Source organism: Sinohyriopsis cumingii, chromosome 4 (assembly GCF_028554795.1).
Source record: "Sinohyriopsis cumingii isolate HCF-2022 chromosome 4, ASM2855479v2, whole genome shotgun sequence".
Taxonomy (NCBI): domain Eukaryota; kingdom Metazoa; phylum Mollusca; class Bivalvia; order Unionida; family Unionidae; genus Sinohyriopsis; species Sinohyriopsis cumingii.
The window spans coordinates 140,619,189-140,641,147 of NC_142964.1; the positions used below are offsets into that span (position 1 = coordinate 140,619,189).

The 21,959-nt window shown below is 33.3% G+C and overlaps 1 protein-coding gene across 4 annotated transcripts in view; it reads right to left on the reverse strand.

Annotated features, from left to right (window-relative positions):
• Positions 1-1,216: 1,216 nt before the first annotated feature.
• The window catches only part of LOC149802209 (microphthalmia-associated transcription factor-like), a 130,625-nt gene continuing 109,882 nt past the window's right edge, over positions 1,217-21,959 (reverse strand). For all 4 annotated transcript variants that reach the window (XM_089956621.1, XM_089956623.1, XM_089956622.1 and 1 more), the window contains 5 exons: positions 20,488-20,592; positions 20,010-20,181; positions 17,940-18,015; positions 10,457-10,604; positions 1,217-9,697 (listed from right to left, as the gene is read on the reverse strand). In XM_089956621.1, the coding sequence (XP_089812747.1) occupies positions 9,428-9,697; positions 10,457-10,604; positions 17,940-18,015; positions 20,010-20,181; positions 20,488-20,592 (771 nt within the window). In that variant the 3' untranslated portion in view covers positions 1,217-9,427. The remainder of the gene's footprint in view (positions 9,698-10,456; positions 10,605-17,939; positions 18,016-20,009; positions 20,182-20,487; positions 20,593-21,959) is intronic.

Below are 21,959 nucleotides of genomic sequence, written 5' to 3' on the forward strand. Positions count from 1 at the left end.
CTAATTTCTTTTAGTGAATGTTTTGAAAGTTCATATTTTGCATTTTAATGGACTTATGTCTACCTTACTTTAGTTTTAAATTATGTCTTCTGAGAGGAAGTTTATGTAATTTTTGTAATTTAAATCTCTTTTTCTGTAATAATACATGTACATATAAATGGTCACCTTGACCTTTTACTCATTAATGACTTAATATGACATGGCTGGTAATATATTTCAGTATTAAAATTAAGAGCAAGAAATGGTGATATTAAAAAAGATGATTCTTATTAGACAGCTTTATTTAAATATTTTTTTTCAGATTTTCTTAAATAAAGCTCAAATATTTAAATATTGCCTGAAATGTACCATTGCTCTTTAGGTGAACATGAACTTGCAATATAATTTAATATTCACTAATGTAATCTTTAATAAGCTGAACTATGCATATTGCTTACTATTCCTAGGGCTGCCAAAAAAAGCAAGGGTGTGTGATTTGGATTTTTAATGTAGCTTTAACACTTTTTCAGTCATATCGCTATGATGTCTGCAGTATGACAGTTTATAGTGATGTCTAACACTGGGGCATCATGCTGCAGACAGGTAACATGCTGTCCCACCCAGTTACATTATCCAGACACCAGGCCGACCAGTCCCAACACTAACCTCTTAATGCTGAGCGCCAAGCGAGGCAGCTGTTAGTACCATTTTTGTAAGTCTTTGGTATGACTTGGCCAGAGATCAAACCCACGACCTCTTGCATTCGAGGCAGATGCTCTAACCACTAGGCCACTGGAGCGGTACACACATGGTACTAATGACATGGAAAAATGGGAACCAGCCGGGAAATGGGCGAACATGCTACCATGTCCTGATCTACAACCTTTTGACCACAAAGTAAATGGGCCACAAAGTAAACGGGTCACAAAGTAAATGGGCCACAAAGTAAATGGGCTTCTTCCCAACCCCAAATGCAACCTATTTATAAAGTCTGTAAAATGTAGGAGGAAGATTTGGAGAATTTGAGGTATTATGCAGAAACCAAGTACAGAACAGACAAAAGTACAAATGGATGTAACAACCTAATATGATTAGTGTAATGGTATATGATGTGGAAGGGATGACAATAATACCAAGAATTCATATGCATTACAAAGGGCAATGAACGGAAACAACGTGTCAGACTAATGATACAGCACTAGATAATCACTGTCAAAAAGAAAAATGAAAACCAAAGTTTGATATTTTTTAATTTTTTATTCATGTTATTTGTGTATTTTCTGAATGAATAATGTTATATTATTGTCAAATGTAACAACTTATATCAAAGAATTTAATGATGAAAACTGATCACAATAATTTCTCACCTATCAAAAGACCTACATTCCATCATTATGTCCCCTGTATATGGTTTGATACAAGTCCAAGTATATAATATTTTGTGTCAAATATATATCTGTTAACTCACACATGTACATCATATTTACAGTTTTACAACAATAAAACCTTGAAGAAAATATTATTTTGTGGAAAAAAGCACATTGGTGTGTTAATAAAACGAGACATATTAACATTTATTCTATCAAAACTGTATTGTATACTGGCATACAACCCATCATGCTATATGCCAACACTTTTTACATGAATATCTACTACTGTAGGATTTGTGGCAAATCAGCACATTACTGGCTATATACTGCCAATATATTTTTTTACTGAATAATGTGAAATGATGAATTTTCGCTGCAACGTACAGGACAATTATACAGATGCATGTATCTGTCTCCTACAAAATCCATCCTCCCATACTCTTTTGCCACATATTACAGACCAGTCCTATATTTAAAACTAAGACCAAAAACAATAGGTGACTGAATCAAGAATGCACCCCTCAAAAACCTAGTTCGATTCCAAAGAATCTAGCACTATCAAAGAAAACACTCCATCTTCTTTCACACAAGACAATAATTTCATAATACAAGACCTGCTTTGGCATTTAAAGTATAACAATCAAATGATTAGTCTTATTTTCATGTCGATCCTGCAAAAACACCCTTCACATGGCCATTGGAAATGACCATCATAGTCTAAATGTTCAATTTAGGCACATGCATAATAACATTTAGTATATAAATAGAAGTATTACATTAATGGTGGATACAAAATATTATTCTGCTAAATGCTTAAAACAAGATTTACTCCAATGCATCAAATAAAATAACTGCCTTCATGGATTTCTGTCTGGATTCATAAAAATGCCAAAATAATTATTTAGATAACATTAAAGAAACCAGGCCACAACAAAGTTTAAAATAAATTAACCTATGACCTTTGTAGTTAACTTCCTTAAGTTCACATAACAGCTAAGGTCAGAGTAAATAACAGGAAATGAAAATATAATTAGAAACATTATAAACTCGTATGATTTTTGTCCTCACTTTGTTACAATAATATCTGCAGGAAATGCCATGAAAAGAGGTATTACCAATTCTTACTGGAAATGCCATAATAAAGGTATTACCAATTCTTACAGGAAATGTCATGAAAAAAGTATTATCAACTTCGTACAACATATCATTTTATCTTTTAACCTCTGTTGTGTTAGTCTAACAAAAACTCCCAATAAATTATGAATTACAATTTCTTTCTGTCCAAAAAAATCATCATGGACATTATTTCAAACTAAATCAAAATGATGAAATGGTCAGGTGATAAATGTATTAAGTACATGTTTTCAAGTTAAAAAACTTCTGCTCAGCAATCAAATTAATTTCAAAATGTGATACTAAAAGTAAGACTAGCAATGTACATTTTGCAATTCATCTACCACTTAATACTCTTTCAAGTTTATCAATTATGCGGCTGTCATTCTAATTTCTCTTGTTATCGATAAGGGTGATATAAACATTCCATTCCATTTAACATCAAATGACCAATCCAGGACATATGAAAGTTAATATCATTTTAGAAATTCTTTATTTAGACTACAATTCAAAATGATATTAAATTGCATTAAGTAATAGCAGAAAATAATACAGAGTTTTCAGGGGAATTTTTATTAAAAATTCTTTCAGTTGTTGGTTTAGTTTCACTTTCTGTTCTCATCAATAACAGACATAAATAAAGATGACCTCTATCTTTCCCATCAAAGCCCTAACATAGTAAAAAAAAAAACAGTGACACTTAAAAAATTTTGGACACAAAAATCAACAAAATCATCTTTATGTCCTCAAGGTGAGGAGCTTAACCTACATAAAATAAATCTCAGAACATTTTAGAAAATTTCCAAGTGAAAATGTACATTAAAAAAATGGATTTCCAAATGTTTTAATTTTTTTTTGGGGGGGGGGGGGGTCATGACTTCCAATGACCATAATGGCCAGATGAAACATGGACTTCATGAATGAATTCCAGTGTGAACACTCATGTACTAATCATTTTAAGATAACCATTATATTTTTTGTTTTTCAGACAATTAAGGCAAAATAATGAAACCTTTTTGATGCAATTCAAAAACAGAAAAATGTGGGGGGAAAATTCTTATGCTAAAATAAAATCTTTGACATTTAAAACATCTTGTGGAATTTAGTCAACTATTGCACAAATTTAAAACATGGCACAAGACTTACAGAACAAGAGACTTGCCATATTTACCAGCTTTGAAGTCAGGTCTAACAGAAGAAGAAAAAAACAAAGACCCAGTTCTGCTGTCACAAATTTTTAGTTATTGAATATCGACTAGTTCCAGATCAGCCAGCACATTATGCAACAGCATATCTAGGTGTATGCGGTGTGCAACTAAATCCGACTTATAAGCAAGAACATGCGGAAACAAAATACAGCATAACTCTAATAACTAATGCTACCCTTTTCCATTTGATTATCATCATTTGCTTAATCTACCTTTCAGTATAGTCAATGTACGTCAATGTAACCTAACTATATCATTATGACATCACACATAAAAACCAACCCTAAAGGTATAATCGGATTCATTGTGGGGTGGGGAGTTAATTACACCAGTGTGATTTGATTGAACCATTAAATCACAATACATATCAAGTTTGGTGTGTTCAAAAAGCTGAAAAAATGTGCATGCCTGATTTTGTATTCTGAATATTGATTGCTACACAAAAGTAAGGTGAAATTCTGGTAGAATCTATTACCCTGTTACTGACAGATAAACTCGTAAATGTGGAACAGCACCTTTGGCTTCTAAGTCCATGAAGAAACTAATATTTCCTACACTAGTGTTATGCAACAGGAATTTGCCATATATTTCAATATCAAGTTATGAAAATAAGAAAAGTTATCATATTTACTTAAACTTTACAACAGAAAAGGGGCCCCAAGTGGCCAAGTGGTCCAAAGCGCTCTCTGTTACGGATCGCTGCCATCTCACCTCTGTCTGTGCCGGTTCGAGTCTTGGATTCAGCCAATGTGGGTATGTGAGAAAGCTTGCCAGTAGCTTCTTGTGGGTCGGTGGTTCTTTCCTGGTTTTTCACATGTTCTTCCTCCACCATTAATACTGGCCGCCATGTATAGCCTATCATGTGCTGAAAAATGGTGTTAAACCCTACAACAACAACAGAAAAAATCCCCAAAACAACAGTCATAGTAGAGTCAAAACACACAGTCAGCTGTAGCATGGCTGCATTAAACTATAAGAACCATTTGGATGAAGGTAATTATTGCAAAACATCACGAGGTATCATCCATCAAGAGCGTTGGGCCATTGTTGTTAATGCACATTGCTTTGCCCCAGTTTTTACATCAATGACATCATTATGCAGTAGGACCTCCATACACAACACAGTCCTGATGTTAAAATTGCACACCAAATTCAAACATTTCATGATGTTAAATAACTTGGACAATACTTTACTAAAATTTCCTACACACAACTCTCTATTTAACAACTACAAGAAAGCACAGTATCAGATTATAAACAAACATAAATATTAAATTACTTCTAGAACTTTAACATCCTCTAAAAACTATCATTTTATGGAAACACTTTGCATTTTGAGTCTGAGATAAAAGTCTCTTTTTCTTACTCAAATTACTGGATTAAGAGGATAAAATTTGATTGTTTCTTTAAAGTTCCTCCAAGTTAACTTTAAACCAAAGAATGTAGACCCTCCTCATGCTTTCCTTTCTTCACCTTTCTTTTTCATTGGCAACATCTGCTTTTTCATTGGCAACATTTGCTTTTTCATTGCTTTTTCATTGGCAACATTTGCTTTTTCATTGGCAACATTTGCTTTTTCATTGGCAACATTTGCTTTTTCATTGCTTTTTCATTGGCAACATTTGCCATATGCAAACGGCACTGGTTAAACCTTCTGTGTCAATAAATGGAGAAAGCTTAAACTGATAAATACATAACAATACACTCTCTAAATCTTGCCTGAATACAAATGTGGTGATGATATCCTTTTACATAACTGAAAAATCAGTAGGATATTTAAATGATGGTGTCATTTTACAACACAGAATGATAATAATGCCTTGCCAAGTATGTCTTTCTATGAAAACTCTCCTTATAAGGAGGCAAATGAGAAATTAAAGATTACAATCATTTTACTACACGGCCATAGATGATGTGTATGTAAATAACAAAGTAACAAAAGATAGGTATTTCAGATACGTAACATTTGAAAATCTGAAAACATCACAGCCTGCATTGACCAATAATGAGGACCAATAATAATGTTTCACTCTCACAAACTTATCTGATCAAAAAATTATGCATCAATTCTAGAAGAGAAAAGAGTATTTGAATTTTAATAGAACCTTCCATTAAAATTAGCACAAACACTTGGTTTGTCTTTGTTTTATTGAATACTGACATGAAAATCTTACGTCTGACTCTCATTTCCCTCCTGTTAGGGATTTTGTTCTTTGATGGCTTTGGAAAATTAAATTTCATGATGTGCCACATATTTATAAATGAACATCGTCATAAATAATATATTATCTTCAATTTTTTTTAAGTACAACAAACATTACCAAAAGAAGATTTGTAAAAAAGATTGGTTTATCTGATACCACTTAGAAATAAAAAACAAATCAAACTATCATTACCCGAATGTCAATTCAGAAAATAATGCAAGTTTCAATAGCAAACAAGACTGACGTTTGAAAATATGTGCTGTGTCAGTGGCTAAATTGCCCCATCACCTTGATTTTGTGATTAATTTTGTAATGCTACAGTTGATGGTTTGACTTTTTGGTTTTAAGTTCTTTTTGTATTTCTGAAGTTACAATAACAAGTTTAATATAAAAGTGACACGGAACATTAGACATCTTTGAGCTTTTCTAAGAAAAACAGAACTGAATATACAAAGATTCTTTGATATCATGGGAAAGCTGACATAAAAGAGCAGAGACTCCATCCAAATTTCAGCACTTTGTAAGATTAACATTACTGAAGCAAAAAACACCAACTTCATGAAACAAGTCGTGAATGGACAGCAATGCTTAGTCTTATCTAAGGGTTTAAACTTCGACAGCTATGCCAACAAATAATCAGTTTGCATCTCATCTCAGTATAGAGCAGCTGTAAAGCATACTCTGCAACATCAGGGTCTATTAGTTAAAACAAAAATTTCTAAATGACAGCTTCTAAATAATTTCGAGGAATCTGTGTGTACATGTGTTTTGTGTTAATGATGGAAAAGAGAGAATATGTTATGACAGCCTTTACTTTTGACAGTTTTTACTTATAGAACTGAATGCAAACTTTCTAAACCAAATTTGACATTGATGTCCACTGCAAACTTATCTAAACCAAATTTGACATTGATAACCACTGTATTTTTCAACATTATTAAGTATTTACATCATGCCCATTCATACAACAATTCATGAACAGGTGTTAATCTTTTCCAAAATGTGAAGTTGTGGGGGGCAAGGCTGCTTGAGTGGAAAAGACACTTTCTTGTACAAATTTCTGAGTAATTTGAATGTTATTGTTTTGCTTGCCAAAAAATGCTATCCACACTCTCAGCCTTCGAGCTTTTAATACAAGAAACATTTGGGATGGTAACATTCCAATGAATTTAAAACCCTAGTAAAACAAATCCGATCCAAGGCCACCTGAAGATTAGTAGTCTAAATGGTGATGAATTGCTTTAAATAAAATTTGGCAGGAAAAAAAAATTTGCTTGTGTACAACATGTCCTAAAAACTGTAAACATTTTCAACCCAGGACCCATATTTCCAAACATTTTGAGTAAGAAATCAAACTCATAGTTATTTTAAATATATTACTTGAAACCCAATATTTTAGGGACTTTATATTTTGTATCTTTATCTCTTATTTTATAATTCTTTCAAAGGATTGTAACATTTTTATCTTTTACATACCTTTCTAAAAATGTAATATTTTACCGTTTATTCTGTAGTACTAAATGTTTACATTACATGCATTTGGAAAGGTTTAACATACTTTGCAATTTGTTATATTTACAGTTCAGAACTTTAAATTAGCACTTTGTAGCCGGCACTGTGCTGACATGCCTTTAAAACATATACATACGTTATCACAAAACTAGAACAAGAGAACTATCAGGGCTTTCATAACGTCTGTGCACAAGCCTCATTTTATTAATGCAGTTTTCCAAGTACCATCTTAATTTGGGGTTTAGAGATTTTGTTTCATCCTCAGAATGCTTTGAAAATACGGGACCCAATCTGCATGTACTGTCCAACTGCTGATGCCATCATATGACCAATGCATTATTCATGTTAAAAGCCCATGTAACAATTATAACACTCCATGATGTCACAAATAATGTCATAATGTCATATAAGGCAAAGATATGGAATACATCTCATATTCATTTCACTACACTTTTCTCTAGTTTCATCCAGTAAAATCAATATTATATTTGTGATTATTCCAAATAATACTGATCAAATCTTTCATAAATTATTGCAATATTTTCCTTATCAAGGTTTGCCATAGATTATTATTCATCTTGTTAATATATTTCATTGGAAAACGATCACTCATGTAAGATTCTCTGTAAACAGAGTATTAAAATAAAAAGAGATCTGATATTGCCAGCACAGCTGACAGCTTGACTTTAACATATTTCTTGAGCATCTTCAAGTACAGCGGTAGGCTAAATCACTCAGCTTCCCGGACTTTCATTAATCTGCACTGATAACATTTATACTCAGACTAGTCATTCTTTTTCCTAATACAAGTTAATTACAAGTTTTATCAAAATATGTTTAAAAATACAGTCCGACAAAGAGGTAACAAGCTCAAGCCAAGCTAATATAAGATCACTTCAATGTCTGTTAATGTCCCTTAATGTCTAACATCACAAAGATCTTGAGGAAATAAGGTAATTCTGAAAATACCAGTTCCTAAATAAAACCTTGAGAGCAGTAACAAGCTTGGTTTACCAGATTGCTAACAAGCTTGGTCCACCATGAGCAATTTCAGCTCATCAACATACAAAGATGTTGTTCAGAATCAAACTCAACCTACATCTGAATGATACAAGAGAACATACAAAATCTAATTAAAACTGGTTCATAATGAAAGTCGAGCAATCTGATACAAGATCACCTCATTCATATAAATGGACCTCAAATTCTTACAATATAAGAATAGAAAACAACTCTAACCAAATTCTGTTCACAAATAAAGTCTTTCAAGTAAAAATAAGCTAAGTCAATCAGATACAAGATCATCTCAATCAGATATAAGATCATCTCTTTACTAAGTGTGTTCATCCCTCGTATTCAACATAATCTGAGATAATGATGTTTTAAACATGTATTCCTGGTGTGATTAAAGATGTATTATACAGCTGCCAGAGCAGTAACAAACTCAACCAATCAGATAAAAGATCACTTCATTAATATGCATGAATGTCACTCATATTCAAATTTATCCAAGATATTGACAACAGAAACTTACATTCAAAGTTTGATCAAATATGGCCTCCAGATTGGTAGCAGGCTAAGCCAATCAGCTGCAAGATCACCTCATTAATATGTCTAGATCATGCTCATATTCAGACTCAGCCATGATACTGATACTGACATAAACTCCAATTCCAAATTATACGGCCTCCAGATTGCTAACAGATGCACAGTGGATTACTGATGACTGCTGGGCCATACCATGAACTTATCTGGCCTTATGGCCAGGTGTGCTAAAAACTTGTACAAGTAGAATATCTGGCCTTATGGCCAGGTATGCTAAGAACTTGTACAAGTAGAATGAGAGGCAAATGCAGCCAGTTCTGCATTATTTGCCTCAATATGAAAGAGGATGGTTTTTAAATGCTGTTGAAGAATGAGTGAAGAATGACTAAACTGTTCATGCAAAATAATCTTATTCTGGAATGATGAATTATCATGATACATGAATTTACAAAAATGGATGAGTGGTGAATGGATGGAGGAAAAAGTGACAACCATCTCACAATCCATCTATTTGATCTTCATCCATATCTGGGAGATCAGACATCAGTGGATCGGAGGATAACGGAGAGCTGTCATCCATAAAGTCATCAAAACTCATATTACTGGTGCTGTGACCTGGGGTTAACAAGCAAGGATCTCTCATTTCTTCCTGCTTGATAACTGGCTGGCTGACTGTTAATATGTCTGGTTGAACCATGGTTGTGAGTGCTGTGTTATTTTCTTCTCCAATCGAAAATCCCTGGGCTTTAAGTACAAGCTCAAGTTGCTGTGAAATCAAAATAAAATCAAAGTATTAGGAGTACTGACGTCTTGAATAGGTCTATTAATATGATACATTAGACAGGTTAAATAGATTAACATAAATTGCAAGATACTCGTATTCAAGTTCCTTTTTTTATTATCATAAGCAATATAAACATCATAAAATATACATGTACTCTAAAATAAATGTTTCATGTCTTTTCTTCTCCTCACTTTTAAACATAGAACTGATCAAACATACATGACAAACGAGTACCTTTCATTGGCATTTTCTGCTGTAATGATATATTGTTTGATGAACTAAACAGAAGCAATTAAACTGTATCAAAACAGATAACCGCTGAGTCTAATCATTTCTTATAAGATTAGAATTTTAGTTTTTTCTTTACTCAGCTCTGATTTTTCAAGGCCAACAGATGTAAGTATTCAAAAGTGCCTAATAGAAATTTAAACAATTTTTAGTAAAAAAAAATAAGCAACATGGCAAAACTTGGCAGGATAAAATATCAGCTGTCAAATTTCTAAGCAAAAGGATGCAATACTGCTTGTTTCTTTTGGTGAAATCAGGATAATTGTTCAAACAGAAAATATTTTTACTGATAAATGCAAGAGTAATATAAGTGATAAAATTAGAATGTAATGTAAATGACAGAAGTATATGAAATATTTTGGAATAACTTGGAATTCTGTCCCTCCACACTCTCAACAGGTTTATGTAACTTGTACCAATTGATCCCAATTTGAATGAGTTGTCTCCCCTTACCTGCATTCGAAGCATCAGTTTTCTGTTACTTGCTTCCATTGCCCTCTGTTTCTCTTCCACATGTCGCAGTTTATCTTGGTCTTTCTTTAACCTCCTAATGTAGTCTACAGATGCCTTTAAGATGCTACCCTTATTTTGTCTCAAATCTCTATAAAAAGAAAAGAATGATTTAGATAAACACATCTGTATATGTATTTATATATGACATAACAGTAAAGAAGGTGGTCTCTGACATTGCTTTCAAGTTTGTATTTTTAATGGTGATCTCTACATTCCTCTTTTATCCCCCAATACTTTTCCATATTCCAATATTTTTCCATATTACTATGTGACTCAACATTTCCAAGTTTCTCATACATGGTTAGATTCTTATCAACATTTTTCCATATTACTATGTGACTTAACATTTCCAAGTTTCTCATACATGGTTAGATTCTTATCAATATTTTTCCATATTACTATGTGACTTAACATTTCCAAGTTTCTCATACATGGTTAGATTCTTATCAATATTTTCCATATTTTCTACAGTTCAGTCAACAATGGTAAAGCTTTAACAGGCGAAGTTGGCAAAACCTTCGCACAAAACTGCACAACTTTGCCTGAAAACACACCAAGGCCAACAATGAAGATGCCTTGGATCTTTACAACACTTAACTACTTTTTAGTATAATTTTAAAAAACAAATTTTAGCCTAATCTTCAAGTTAGAGATACTACAAAGGCATAATGACCATATAATTTCAACAGAAAACAATTATCCAGAGTTAATCCAAGAACTAAAAAGTTTTGTGTGATTCCTCCCATCTAAGGCAATAAAGGTGTAAATTTTCTAAATATGGAGTGGAGGGGGAGGGAAATCAATGAAGACAATAAAGAAGGGGGAGGGAAATCAATGAAGACAATAAAGAAGAAATTGAAAATATTAAGAGTGATTTAAGGGTATTTGGTTAAGTTTAGGATGCAAATTTTTAAACAAGCATGAATCTCCTAGCATAGTGTCCTAGAATAGACCCTGCCTAACCGATTAAATTGTCTGTGATACTTGTGATCAGGAGCAAGTTTACTTTCTACAAGACTGAAAAACCCTTATAAGCCCACAGCAGTGAGGAACACAAATATGCAAGGAAAAACATTGCATCTTACAATGATATTATGTTGTTGATAGTTTATTATATTGTTGATGCTATGTATTATGTTGTTGATACTGTTTATTATATTGTTGATACTATGTATTATGTTGTTGATACTGTTTATTATTGTTGATACTGTTTATTATATTGTTGATACTGTGTATTATATTGTTGATACTGTTTATTATATTGTTGATACTGTGTATTATATTGTTGATACTGTGTATTATGTTGTTGATACTGTGTATTATATTGTTGATACTGTGTATTATGTTGTTGATACTTTTATTATATTGTTGATACTGTGTATTATGTTGTTGATACTTTTATTATATTGTTGATACTGTTTATTATGTTGTTGATACTGTGTATTATATTGTTGATACTGTGTATTATGTTGTTGATACTTTTATTATATTGTTGATACTGTTTATGTTGTTGATAGTATTTATTATATTGTTGATACTGTGTATTATATTGTTGATACTGTTTATTATATTGTTGATACTGTTTATTATATTGTTGATACTGTGTATTATGTTGTTCATACTGTTTATTATGTTGTTGATACTGTGTATTATATTGTTGATACTGTGTATTATGTTGTTGATACTTTAATTATATTGTTGATACTGTTTATTATAGTGTTGATACTGTGTATTATATTGTTGATACTGTGTATTATGTTGTTGATACTGTTTATTATATTGTTGATACTGTTTATTATGTTGTTGATAGTGTTTATTATATTGTTGATACTGTGTATTATGTTGTTGATACTGTTTATTATATTGTTGATACTGTGTATTATGTTGTTCATACTGTTTATTATATTCTTGACCTCAGTTAATTTATTATGAGCTTTACAGTTTTAAGCTGACGGCTGTTGACAAGGACACTATACCATCATTCAGCCTGTTGGACTCCAAGATAACAGACTTTCAGGAGTTCAATACTGGTGTCACTAGTGCTAACATGGACATATCCTCTATGAAAAAGAACAAATCAAGCATCCAAAGTCAAGTAAGTTGCTGATAAATGACAAAGGCGCTTGTCAAGGCAGATAACTCTCCAGATACAATGCTGTGCATGGCCTGTCAATTAGCTAGGTTGGCTTAAGCTAAGCAACCAGAAAAATTTTAGAATGAAAAAATCTGAGTGAATTCAATAAACCCTGGAAATATAACACCTCTTCATGCATAATTAAATATGTGCCAAAATAATTGATTACAATTTTGATATACATGCTGTTGTACTGAGCAATACTTCTGACAGGACCCCCACCTGGGGGAAGAAAACAAAAACTGCACTCATTGACATTTTTTTCTCTCCAAAATCCAGCACTCCCCATCAAGCTGGCATCACTGAAACCTGGGAAAATTCTCTCTACTCATGATACTAATCACAATGCGATGGACTTCTCGAAGATTTGACAGAACTCTAATTTCCTGGATATGATAAAGTAAATATCAAATGCTAAAAGTGCTGTTAATTTTGTTTTTATTCAAAATTATCCAAGTCTTTGACTTGGCTGATCAACACTGCTGCTACTGTGGAGTGTATATACAAACAAAATGGGACGAATATATGGCCAAAGTGACAACGAAAAGGGAACCTGATATTGACCCAAAGGTTCAGGGGTGTAGTATTAAACAAAAACATGCCACTGACATTGAATAGTTGGTTAGGCAATTACGCCTGTAGTTGAACTTGATTAACTTGAAAAAAACACAAAGGTTGTAACCTTATGGAAAAAAATAAACAAGGTACTGGACTTCATCTCCAGTGAGATGAATATACATATAATTTCACTGGCATCAGCCCCAACAGGCAGTACAGGTGCAGATTGGTCAACTGATTTTACTCATAAAATAACCCTAAAAAATATGGCCACATGGATGTAGCTCATTGCTAGGGAAGAATGCAGATGGCTCGGAATGCAGGAAAACAAAAAAACTGGACAGGAAGGTTCATCATGGCTAAATATGTACAGCTCTACCCCATTATGACTCGGTAGTTGGGGGGGTCCACAGATGCCAACTGTATTATGTACTGAACAGTGCTATAGCAAAAATGATCAAAAATTATGAGTGCACTTATGTGTGTATGTGTGATGAACAACATGTCAGTCAAATGTATAAAACTAGGTTTTTGTTTTTTACCACATGGTATTTATACATTTAATTGTGTCTGATAACAATATTTTGAAAATAAAATAAAACATAATAGATTGCTTCTGGTTTTCTTTCAATCCATATTGTCGTACATATGATTTACCACTTCATGAGTAACAAAACACAATGATGTAAACACAACATTTTGATAAATATACTTGCCAGTTATAACTTCTATCTACAGCTGCATCCTAGTTAAAAGTGACTTAAAATGAAGAACACATTTTATCACTTGCCCCCTCAAAATGATTAAATTTAGCTTGCCTGATTTTAAAAGCTACTTTCTTTATTATTTAGGAGCTCTTAACTGCACATTTACCACCTATACACTCATTTTGCAATTAAATAAATGAAGATCCATCTGTAACAAGGACAATGAATAAGGTCATCATTTTTATCAATAAAATATTTTGACTATCAGTTCAAAATATCAGCTAAACATGACTGAGTGATGTCACATCATGTGCAGCAAACTTTTAGCAATACCAAAATATGCAATAACAGAAAAAAAAACCCAAAAAATTACAGACTTACAAACATGTTTGTAACCCATTTAAAATCCAGCAATGTCAAAAACAAACACATTTGTTCACAAAAAGTACTAGTCCAAATAGAATTTAGATTGTGTTTATTCACATGGTGTGCATTTCCTAATGACAGTATTTTGTGATTTTATGTTGTTTGAGACTGGATCATTGTTTTGGTTTTTTTAAAAACAAAGTCTAAGATACTTTTCAGCTGCATAATTTTCAAAGGTTTTCTTGAAACGCTTCGAAAACAGTACTGGGTATTTCTGGTAGATCGTCCTGGTCACTGTCAGTAGCAGATCATGCTTCCTGTTGATTGGGATCAAAGCTTTCTCTTCTGTCACCTCTGAAGAACTGGATGATGTCAGTTTCACAATTCTGATCCAGTGCTGAACATCGACAAATGAGTTAGCACAGTTTTAACTTCTTCAAATCATTCTCTGCGAATCACTCAGAATCACAACCCCTACAAGCTTTCCTTTTCCTGGACATCTCCGTTCAGAGATTAAATGTCAAAATTCAATCGTAAATACAAATATTACTGAATTCACTTTGAAATCTTCAGACATGATTTTTGTCTTCCATAAAAAAAAAGGCTGAATTTTATTGTAGGGGGCTTTGGGGGTCCTCCCCCAATGGGGTCTCGAGGGACAGCGCCCCTGATTTGGAGGTTCAGGGGGCCAAAGATGTATTTTTTACTCATAAAAAATGCTCCTGGTGCAACTTATGATGATAAAATAAACCAAAATAATCATTTGAAAAATTAATAAACTTACCAAAATTGTTCAATTTTACTTCAATAATTTCACAATATTTATAGTCACATGAATTTGTTCTCCAATACTATTGATGCTGAAGTTATTTCAAGTGCATGTCAATGTTCACATCGTAATTAAGATCTATAATTTGTCAATTTTTGCAGCAATTATATTATACTTCTCTCTTTTCAAAACAAATCTATAAAATAAACACTCAAGCGCATCAACTATATACAAATAATCCCATACATTCACTTGTCTTTTCTCCACTTGACACAACCTGTTGATATGCCACTCGAGTTCTTTTTGGCACAGACTTCTTTAGCCTTCCTTTTTGTCACCACTGACTTTTTGGCTCAATGTGCAATCGTTTATTTTCCTTCTCAATGAGAGCTTTTTTCCTTTCAATCTGGTATTTGTATTGGCGACATGCAGTGCGCATATTCTGACAAAGAGCTACATCTGTTTTCTCATGCAAGAAATCTTTCTTCTTACAGTAATTAATCACACTTTTTCCAGATGCCTTCTGAGCTTAAATTTTTCTGTATGCAGCTTCTTTTGCAGGTGCTGTTCCAAACTCTTCTAACCGTGATTACTGTAATTCAGATCTTTTTTGTAGAGGTCAAAAAATACCAGTCCTCTAGTGGTCAGTTTTCTTATAAACTGACCAACTAAATTTCTGTCAACTTTTTGCTCCAGCCATTCCCATTTCCGTACGTTTTTTAAACCTTTATCTAAACTTTTTCGTGTCATGGTCTCTCTCAACAACTCGGGACGCCATGTTTGGCAAGCATGCTTCTTCTTTCTGTTGCCGTCATGTTTCCATTACACAAAGATTCATTGGATGAATATAAACTTTTGACCAATCAGAATACCTTTTACGAGAGTCATGTGCTAACTAATATATGGAACGAATAATTTATAAGGATCATTGCGGAATGGGCAATATATAGACTGTTTTTAAAAAACTGGATTGGAGATGATATAGAAAATGGACTATATCAAGAAAAATCTAATTTAAGTCAGGAGAAAAGCGGAATTCAGCTTTAAAATGGAGAAAAATCAGGTCTGAGTCTTATTTAAAAAAAAAGGACACTTTATTGTTTGAATGGACCTTTCTACATCATGCAAATGAGCAGCTAGCTCTTCTGGGCTGCAACAGATTAAAGAAAGTGGTGGCAAGTTTGAAAGATACACCTATTAATTCCTTATGTGCTCTCTTGCCATCAAAGTGTCAATAAATAATTGTCAACAATAAGCTAGTCTTTTGTATAATCCATGAGCTGTGTTGATAGAGATTAAGTCACTAATCTGTTGGGGTGGCTTTAGTGCTAAAGGCAAATTTGACAGTCCTGTATATTTCAGTCAAATACAATAACTGACATGGACCAATGACAATTTTGTCCTAGTAGAGACATGTATAATTTCAGGTGTGCAACAGGCTGTTAGAAATACAAGATCTTTTTAACCTGCCTGAATACAATAGTGGCTAGAGTTACAGTGACTGTAAAAACATGTTATGGTAATGTTTAAAAAAATCAAGTAAAGTAGTTTTTATGTAAAGTTTTCAGCTGATAATGTTGAAGATTTTATAATTTATAAAAAAAAAATTATATATAATTTTTATTATGGGGTCCTTAACGTTACTGCATTTTATCCTAAATCATGTTATAGCAAAGCACATTATAAAGGCAAGCGCTGTACATGTCTTGAGGCATGGTAGTGTCCAATATCTGCTAAATGGATTTTACAATGATTTACAAGACTGAATTTAACAAAATTTGAAACCAAAGCAGAATATCAAAATAGGTCAAACTTTCTGATGAACAACAGATTCTAGTGTCAATTAAATGAAATTCTGTTGAAAGGAACTACAGTACCTTCATAACATAATTAGGAGAAGTTTCTTTCAAATCAGTTCACAGTACCAAAACCTAATGGTTTTTTTTTCAAACCATGCATGACTCTAAAGACCATTAACTTTCTTAAACAAGATAGTTTTTCAACTGGTTTGGAAATAATGACAGCAAAATGATTTTATCATATCCGCTGAACTAAGAGATGCGCAGTTCCAATATATGAGCATTTTAAAGGAAAAAATACAAATAAAACGACAAGGATGTGATACTATAACACCTTTTAAATTTGCCTGCTTAACCTTGTGGTTTCCAGTGCAGAGAGGGTCATTACCAAAATTTCAATACAAATGTATTTACTGTTCATAAAACGGGGTATTTGCCACTCTTGCTTCTCCCTAATTTGTGCAGAAAAATAAAAATAATACAAATAATGTGAAAAAGTTATAAATTTTAATAAGAAAAAGTTATAAAAAGTAAATAATTTAAACAAGAAATTAGTATACAAGTGGAATTATATACGAAGTAACAGTAGTTTATATGTTGTGTTTTTTCCTGTCCTTGCAAAGTGCTAATTTATCCTGTGATGCCAAAGACTTACAAAATAAGTGGTGTGGGGAGGGGGGCAATTATTTGAGTAAGCCAAAGGCTAAGCAAGTATAAACCTCCCACTCACAATGTTTCTCATCCAACCGTTATTTATAATTTGACAACAACAATATAAAAAAGGGTTTTAAAATGTGTGCAGACAATGACTCTTATATTGCAGGCATCACATGATTTTACTTATCTTTACAGAACACTTTATATGCTCAGCCTGTGGCTCATTCCAATAATGGCCCCCACCCCATATCCTTCAGATCAAATGTATGCTTGGATGGCGGTCCATGTTTGTTATTATTATTGTTGCTACAAATTGGGTTTGGTTTGATCTCTAAGCATAAATACAAAAGAACTCACAAAGTATACATTTATTAATCAACTCAGTGAAAATGTACATCTATGTCATTTCTACTTCTATGTCATTTCTACTTACGGATCTATGGTCTTTGGAAGAAGAGTTCCCAACTCTTTTATTCTATCGTTAATATTAAATCGTCTTCTCCTTTCAACTGGAAAAAATAAAAATAAAACTTGACATTTTAACTAGAATCCTTAGTGCAGTGGTTCCCAACTCCCAAGTTAAGACCCAAATAAGGGTCATGAAGTCATTCTGGAGGTTCGCTAGGATTTTTTTAGGGTAGCTAAACTTATCAAAACACGGCAGCAGGTTCATGAGGCTCAGAAAAATTATTTTTGTGAATCACTGCTAAAATAGGTTGGAAACCACTGGCTTCGTGCAATCTACTTTAACAAACCTTAAACAGGAAGGACCTGGAAGGGTGGGTGGGTGGAAGAAATAGATTCAGGTGCAACGATCAAAATATGGATGGTTATTGTATTATAAAATACTAATTTGATGTACTGATGGGAAACTTAGAATAAATTGGACAGATTAATGTCCTCTTGTATCACTTGCAAATCCTCCAATATATTACAAAGTTTGATACAAGCAAATAAAAAAGCATTTTGAATGATACTATATTTGTTCATACAAAGGCAATGAAAAACAACACAGATAAACACATTAGTTCTTCAATTTATCACATTTTCTTTTAGAGACATTAGCAGAATGGTTCTTTATTAGTGTGCAGACCTCACTACAATTAATGATAGCATTTTCAATATCTGATTTAAACTTTCTACAGCACAACTAATACATACTACACTGCAGTTATAATATCAATAATTTGCATGATAATAAATCAAGTCAGAGTCTTCCTGTAAAATTTTTATATGATTTCCTGTTCATATCTTAAAAAAATTATGGTTTTAATTATTATACAATCCAACATGCTAGCTAAATGTTTCATTATACAATATGGAATTTTACTACCACAAGTTTATGACTTGACAAAGACTTCTCATCTAAATACTTTACAGGCCAGCAAAAACTGAGCATGCTAAAAAAAATAAAACAAAGGCTCAACTGAGTCTGAGATTCCTCATCTAGCTTACACTGTGCAAAGGTCAAAGAATCTGCCATGCAAAATCTGTGAAACTGAGAAATGTGGATTTGAGTTGTGACTTCTGGTATTCTTTGCATACATTTCAAAACTCGTGTGGTCAAAATTCATATTTAGCACATGAGAAGTCATCATAAGTTTGTGTTGGGCATCCATGAGAAATCATAAGTTTGTGTTGGGCATCCATGAGAAGTCATCTCAAGTTTGTATTGGGCATCCATGAAAAGTCATCACAAGTTTGTGTTGACATCTATTAGAAGTCATCATAAGTTTGTTTTGGGCATCCATGAGAAGTCATAAGTTTGTGATGGGCATCCATAGTATAGTGCTCTCACTTTATAACACTGGTAACAGCAATAATACAAGTAACCTGCATTATAAATGAGGTTATCATAAGAGATGCTCCAATAAGGCGACGTCCTAACGGTGTATACAAATGCATGATTAATTACAGTATTTGATGATCAGAAATCACATCATGATTGATCCTCATGTGTCAAGAACTACAACTAAGTGAATATGGAATTCTGTGCCTGTAAAACCCATATCCCCATGCCTTCTTAGTTTTACCTGCACCCTGAAGTCTTAGTCTCTTGGTGAGTCCCTGAAGAGCTATGAACAGGTACTAAATTCCTTTGTTGGTGGAGTTTAGGAGGGACCAAAGCCTTAAATGTCAGTTGCATGGGTAAATCTGTCTTTACATTCCAAGTAAATGTATTTGCGTTAACAAATTGGGAATCTCAATAATTTCCAAGTTTACAACCCAGGGTAAAGTTCTTGGAGATAGGGAAAGGCTCCAGTACATCATCCATGAATTTCGATATGAAATGTGTAAATACTTGAACCATATATGAAAATTCTCATATTCATAATGCACCTGCAGATCTGTGTCTGTGCAGTTTGTTAGAAGTAATCAGTAGAACAAACAGCATAAACCCTGATCTGCTGGCACATTATGCTACAGCAGATTAGGATCTTTTTTGTTTATAGTTTGACTCAACTTATAAGTGAGTATATACAATTATTTATTTATAACTTACTCATGTTATGATTATCTTTCTTTTGTCTTTCCTTTGCCCAACTCCTGGCTTCTTCATCATTCATGTATGGTGGAGTACGAATCCGTTGCCCGGGTAATACTGTTGGTGCAGACATAGAAGTCTTGCCTGAAACTTGGACTGGTTCAAATACTTGGTAGTTTGACTGGGGTAACTTAAATAGAGAAACATAAAAGCAATCATATTTCAGCAGCAAATATGAGATACAACTGCATTCTGATGAAGAAAAAAAAAATATAATGATTTTATCCCCCATGAAGGTTTTAAATGACATTTATAACACAAGTTATGCTCAAATGTAATCAACAAGACTCCAAATAATATGATCCATGCTGAATTTCAGCTAGCAATATTCTGAGTTTATTTACATTTCTAAAGATATGCATCCTCCCATGGTGAACTTTGGCTATTCTACTGTACAATACACCAACTTTAAGAAAGAGAGAAAAGAAAAACTCACTGTGGAGGACATGTGTGCGAGTGAGGGTTCTATGAGGCTGAGATCATCGTCCAAATTGGAATCCACTGTATCCAACATCCCAAGTTCATTCAAAAAACTTTCCACCTGCAAGTAAAACATGGACAATCTATGTGAATAGGTGTCAAACAAATATGGCATTCTGTCTAGCTAAATGTATCCTGGGATCTTTCTCACATTCACTGCATTTGCCAGCCACAGCTTATCTCAGTACTGCAATATGTCAAGTATGGGACTGATTAATTACAATCTTTTTGAGTTAAATCCCTCTCTGGATGTTTATGGAAAGTTTCTGCATCAGTGGTTTGCATGGTTCAATGGGACTGTAATTCTTCTTGTACCATTAGCAAGCAAGTTAAATACAATTCACATAAAGATGTCCACATTCTATAACGTTCCTCTGGCAATGAAAGCTGTGTCAACCAAGATTTGCTTGTTATTACAATTATAATACAATTACAAAGGCAATGACCAGTCAGCATTTTCAAACATCTACACAAGGAAGTGACCATTAGTGACCCTAACTCTTGAATAATATAGGAAGTTTACTGGCAGTTGAAGTGTGTGATTGGTGGGTGGTGGGTGGGGGTGCAGGATAAGATGAATAGTAGACAGCTTGACAATGAAATCATCTTTAGGAGTATATTTCAAAATAAACATGGTGTAATAAAATGGTAGCCTACAGGGTTGACAGCGATTCAGATGAACTATTCCTGAGGATAAAAAAAACAAAAACATTTTTGTACAAGCAAAATTTAAATAAAAATTTGAATTCTGGGTCCCAAAGTTGTGCTTACAATCAAGGAAAATCCCAAGTTTTAAATCAATGTCCCTTAAAAAAAATTTCACTTTGTGTCCTCTGTAAAATCTTATTTCAAGTTTTCACGCTTGCCTGCTTGTTTTATAGCTCTTGACACAGTAACACCTAAGCTACTTGCTTATAAGAAAAGTCCGACTGCAAACTGCACAGACTCAGATCTGCCATCGCATCATGCACTGGCAGGTTTGGGTCTATGCAGTTTGTAAGGAGTACTCAGTAAAACAAACAACATATACATTGGCATAAGAGGTTACTTCCATTTCTTCTGCAATAACATTACTATTTCCCATCATCCAGCAAATCAGTTGCTTTGACCGCATAGCCTAACAATAAGAACTGCCTCGCTTTTGATTCTGATACACTGACACCTTTGAGTTACATTGTCAACATCAACGAAGAATAGTGAGTACAAGCACAATAAGAAATGTCTGCATATCGATTCATGTGGTATTTCTAAACAATACCTCCTCATGAAGCCAAAATGTATTTTGCATGACTGAGCTGTTACTGTAGATATGGACAGTGACCAACCACTTAAGGCAGGAGAAAAAACTACAAGACTAGGAAATAACTGGCTACTGACCATGGAGGGCAGTTGACCATTACAAACAGGACATTTATATAGGAAATTTAC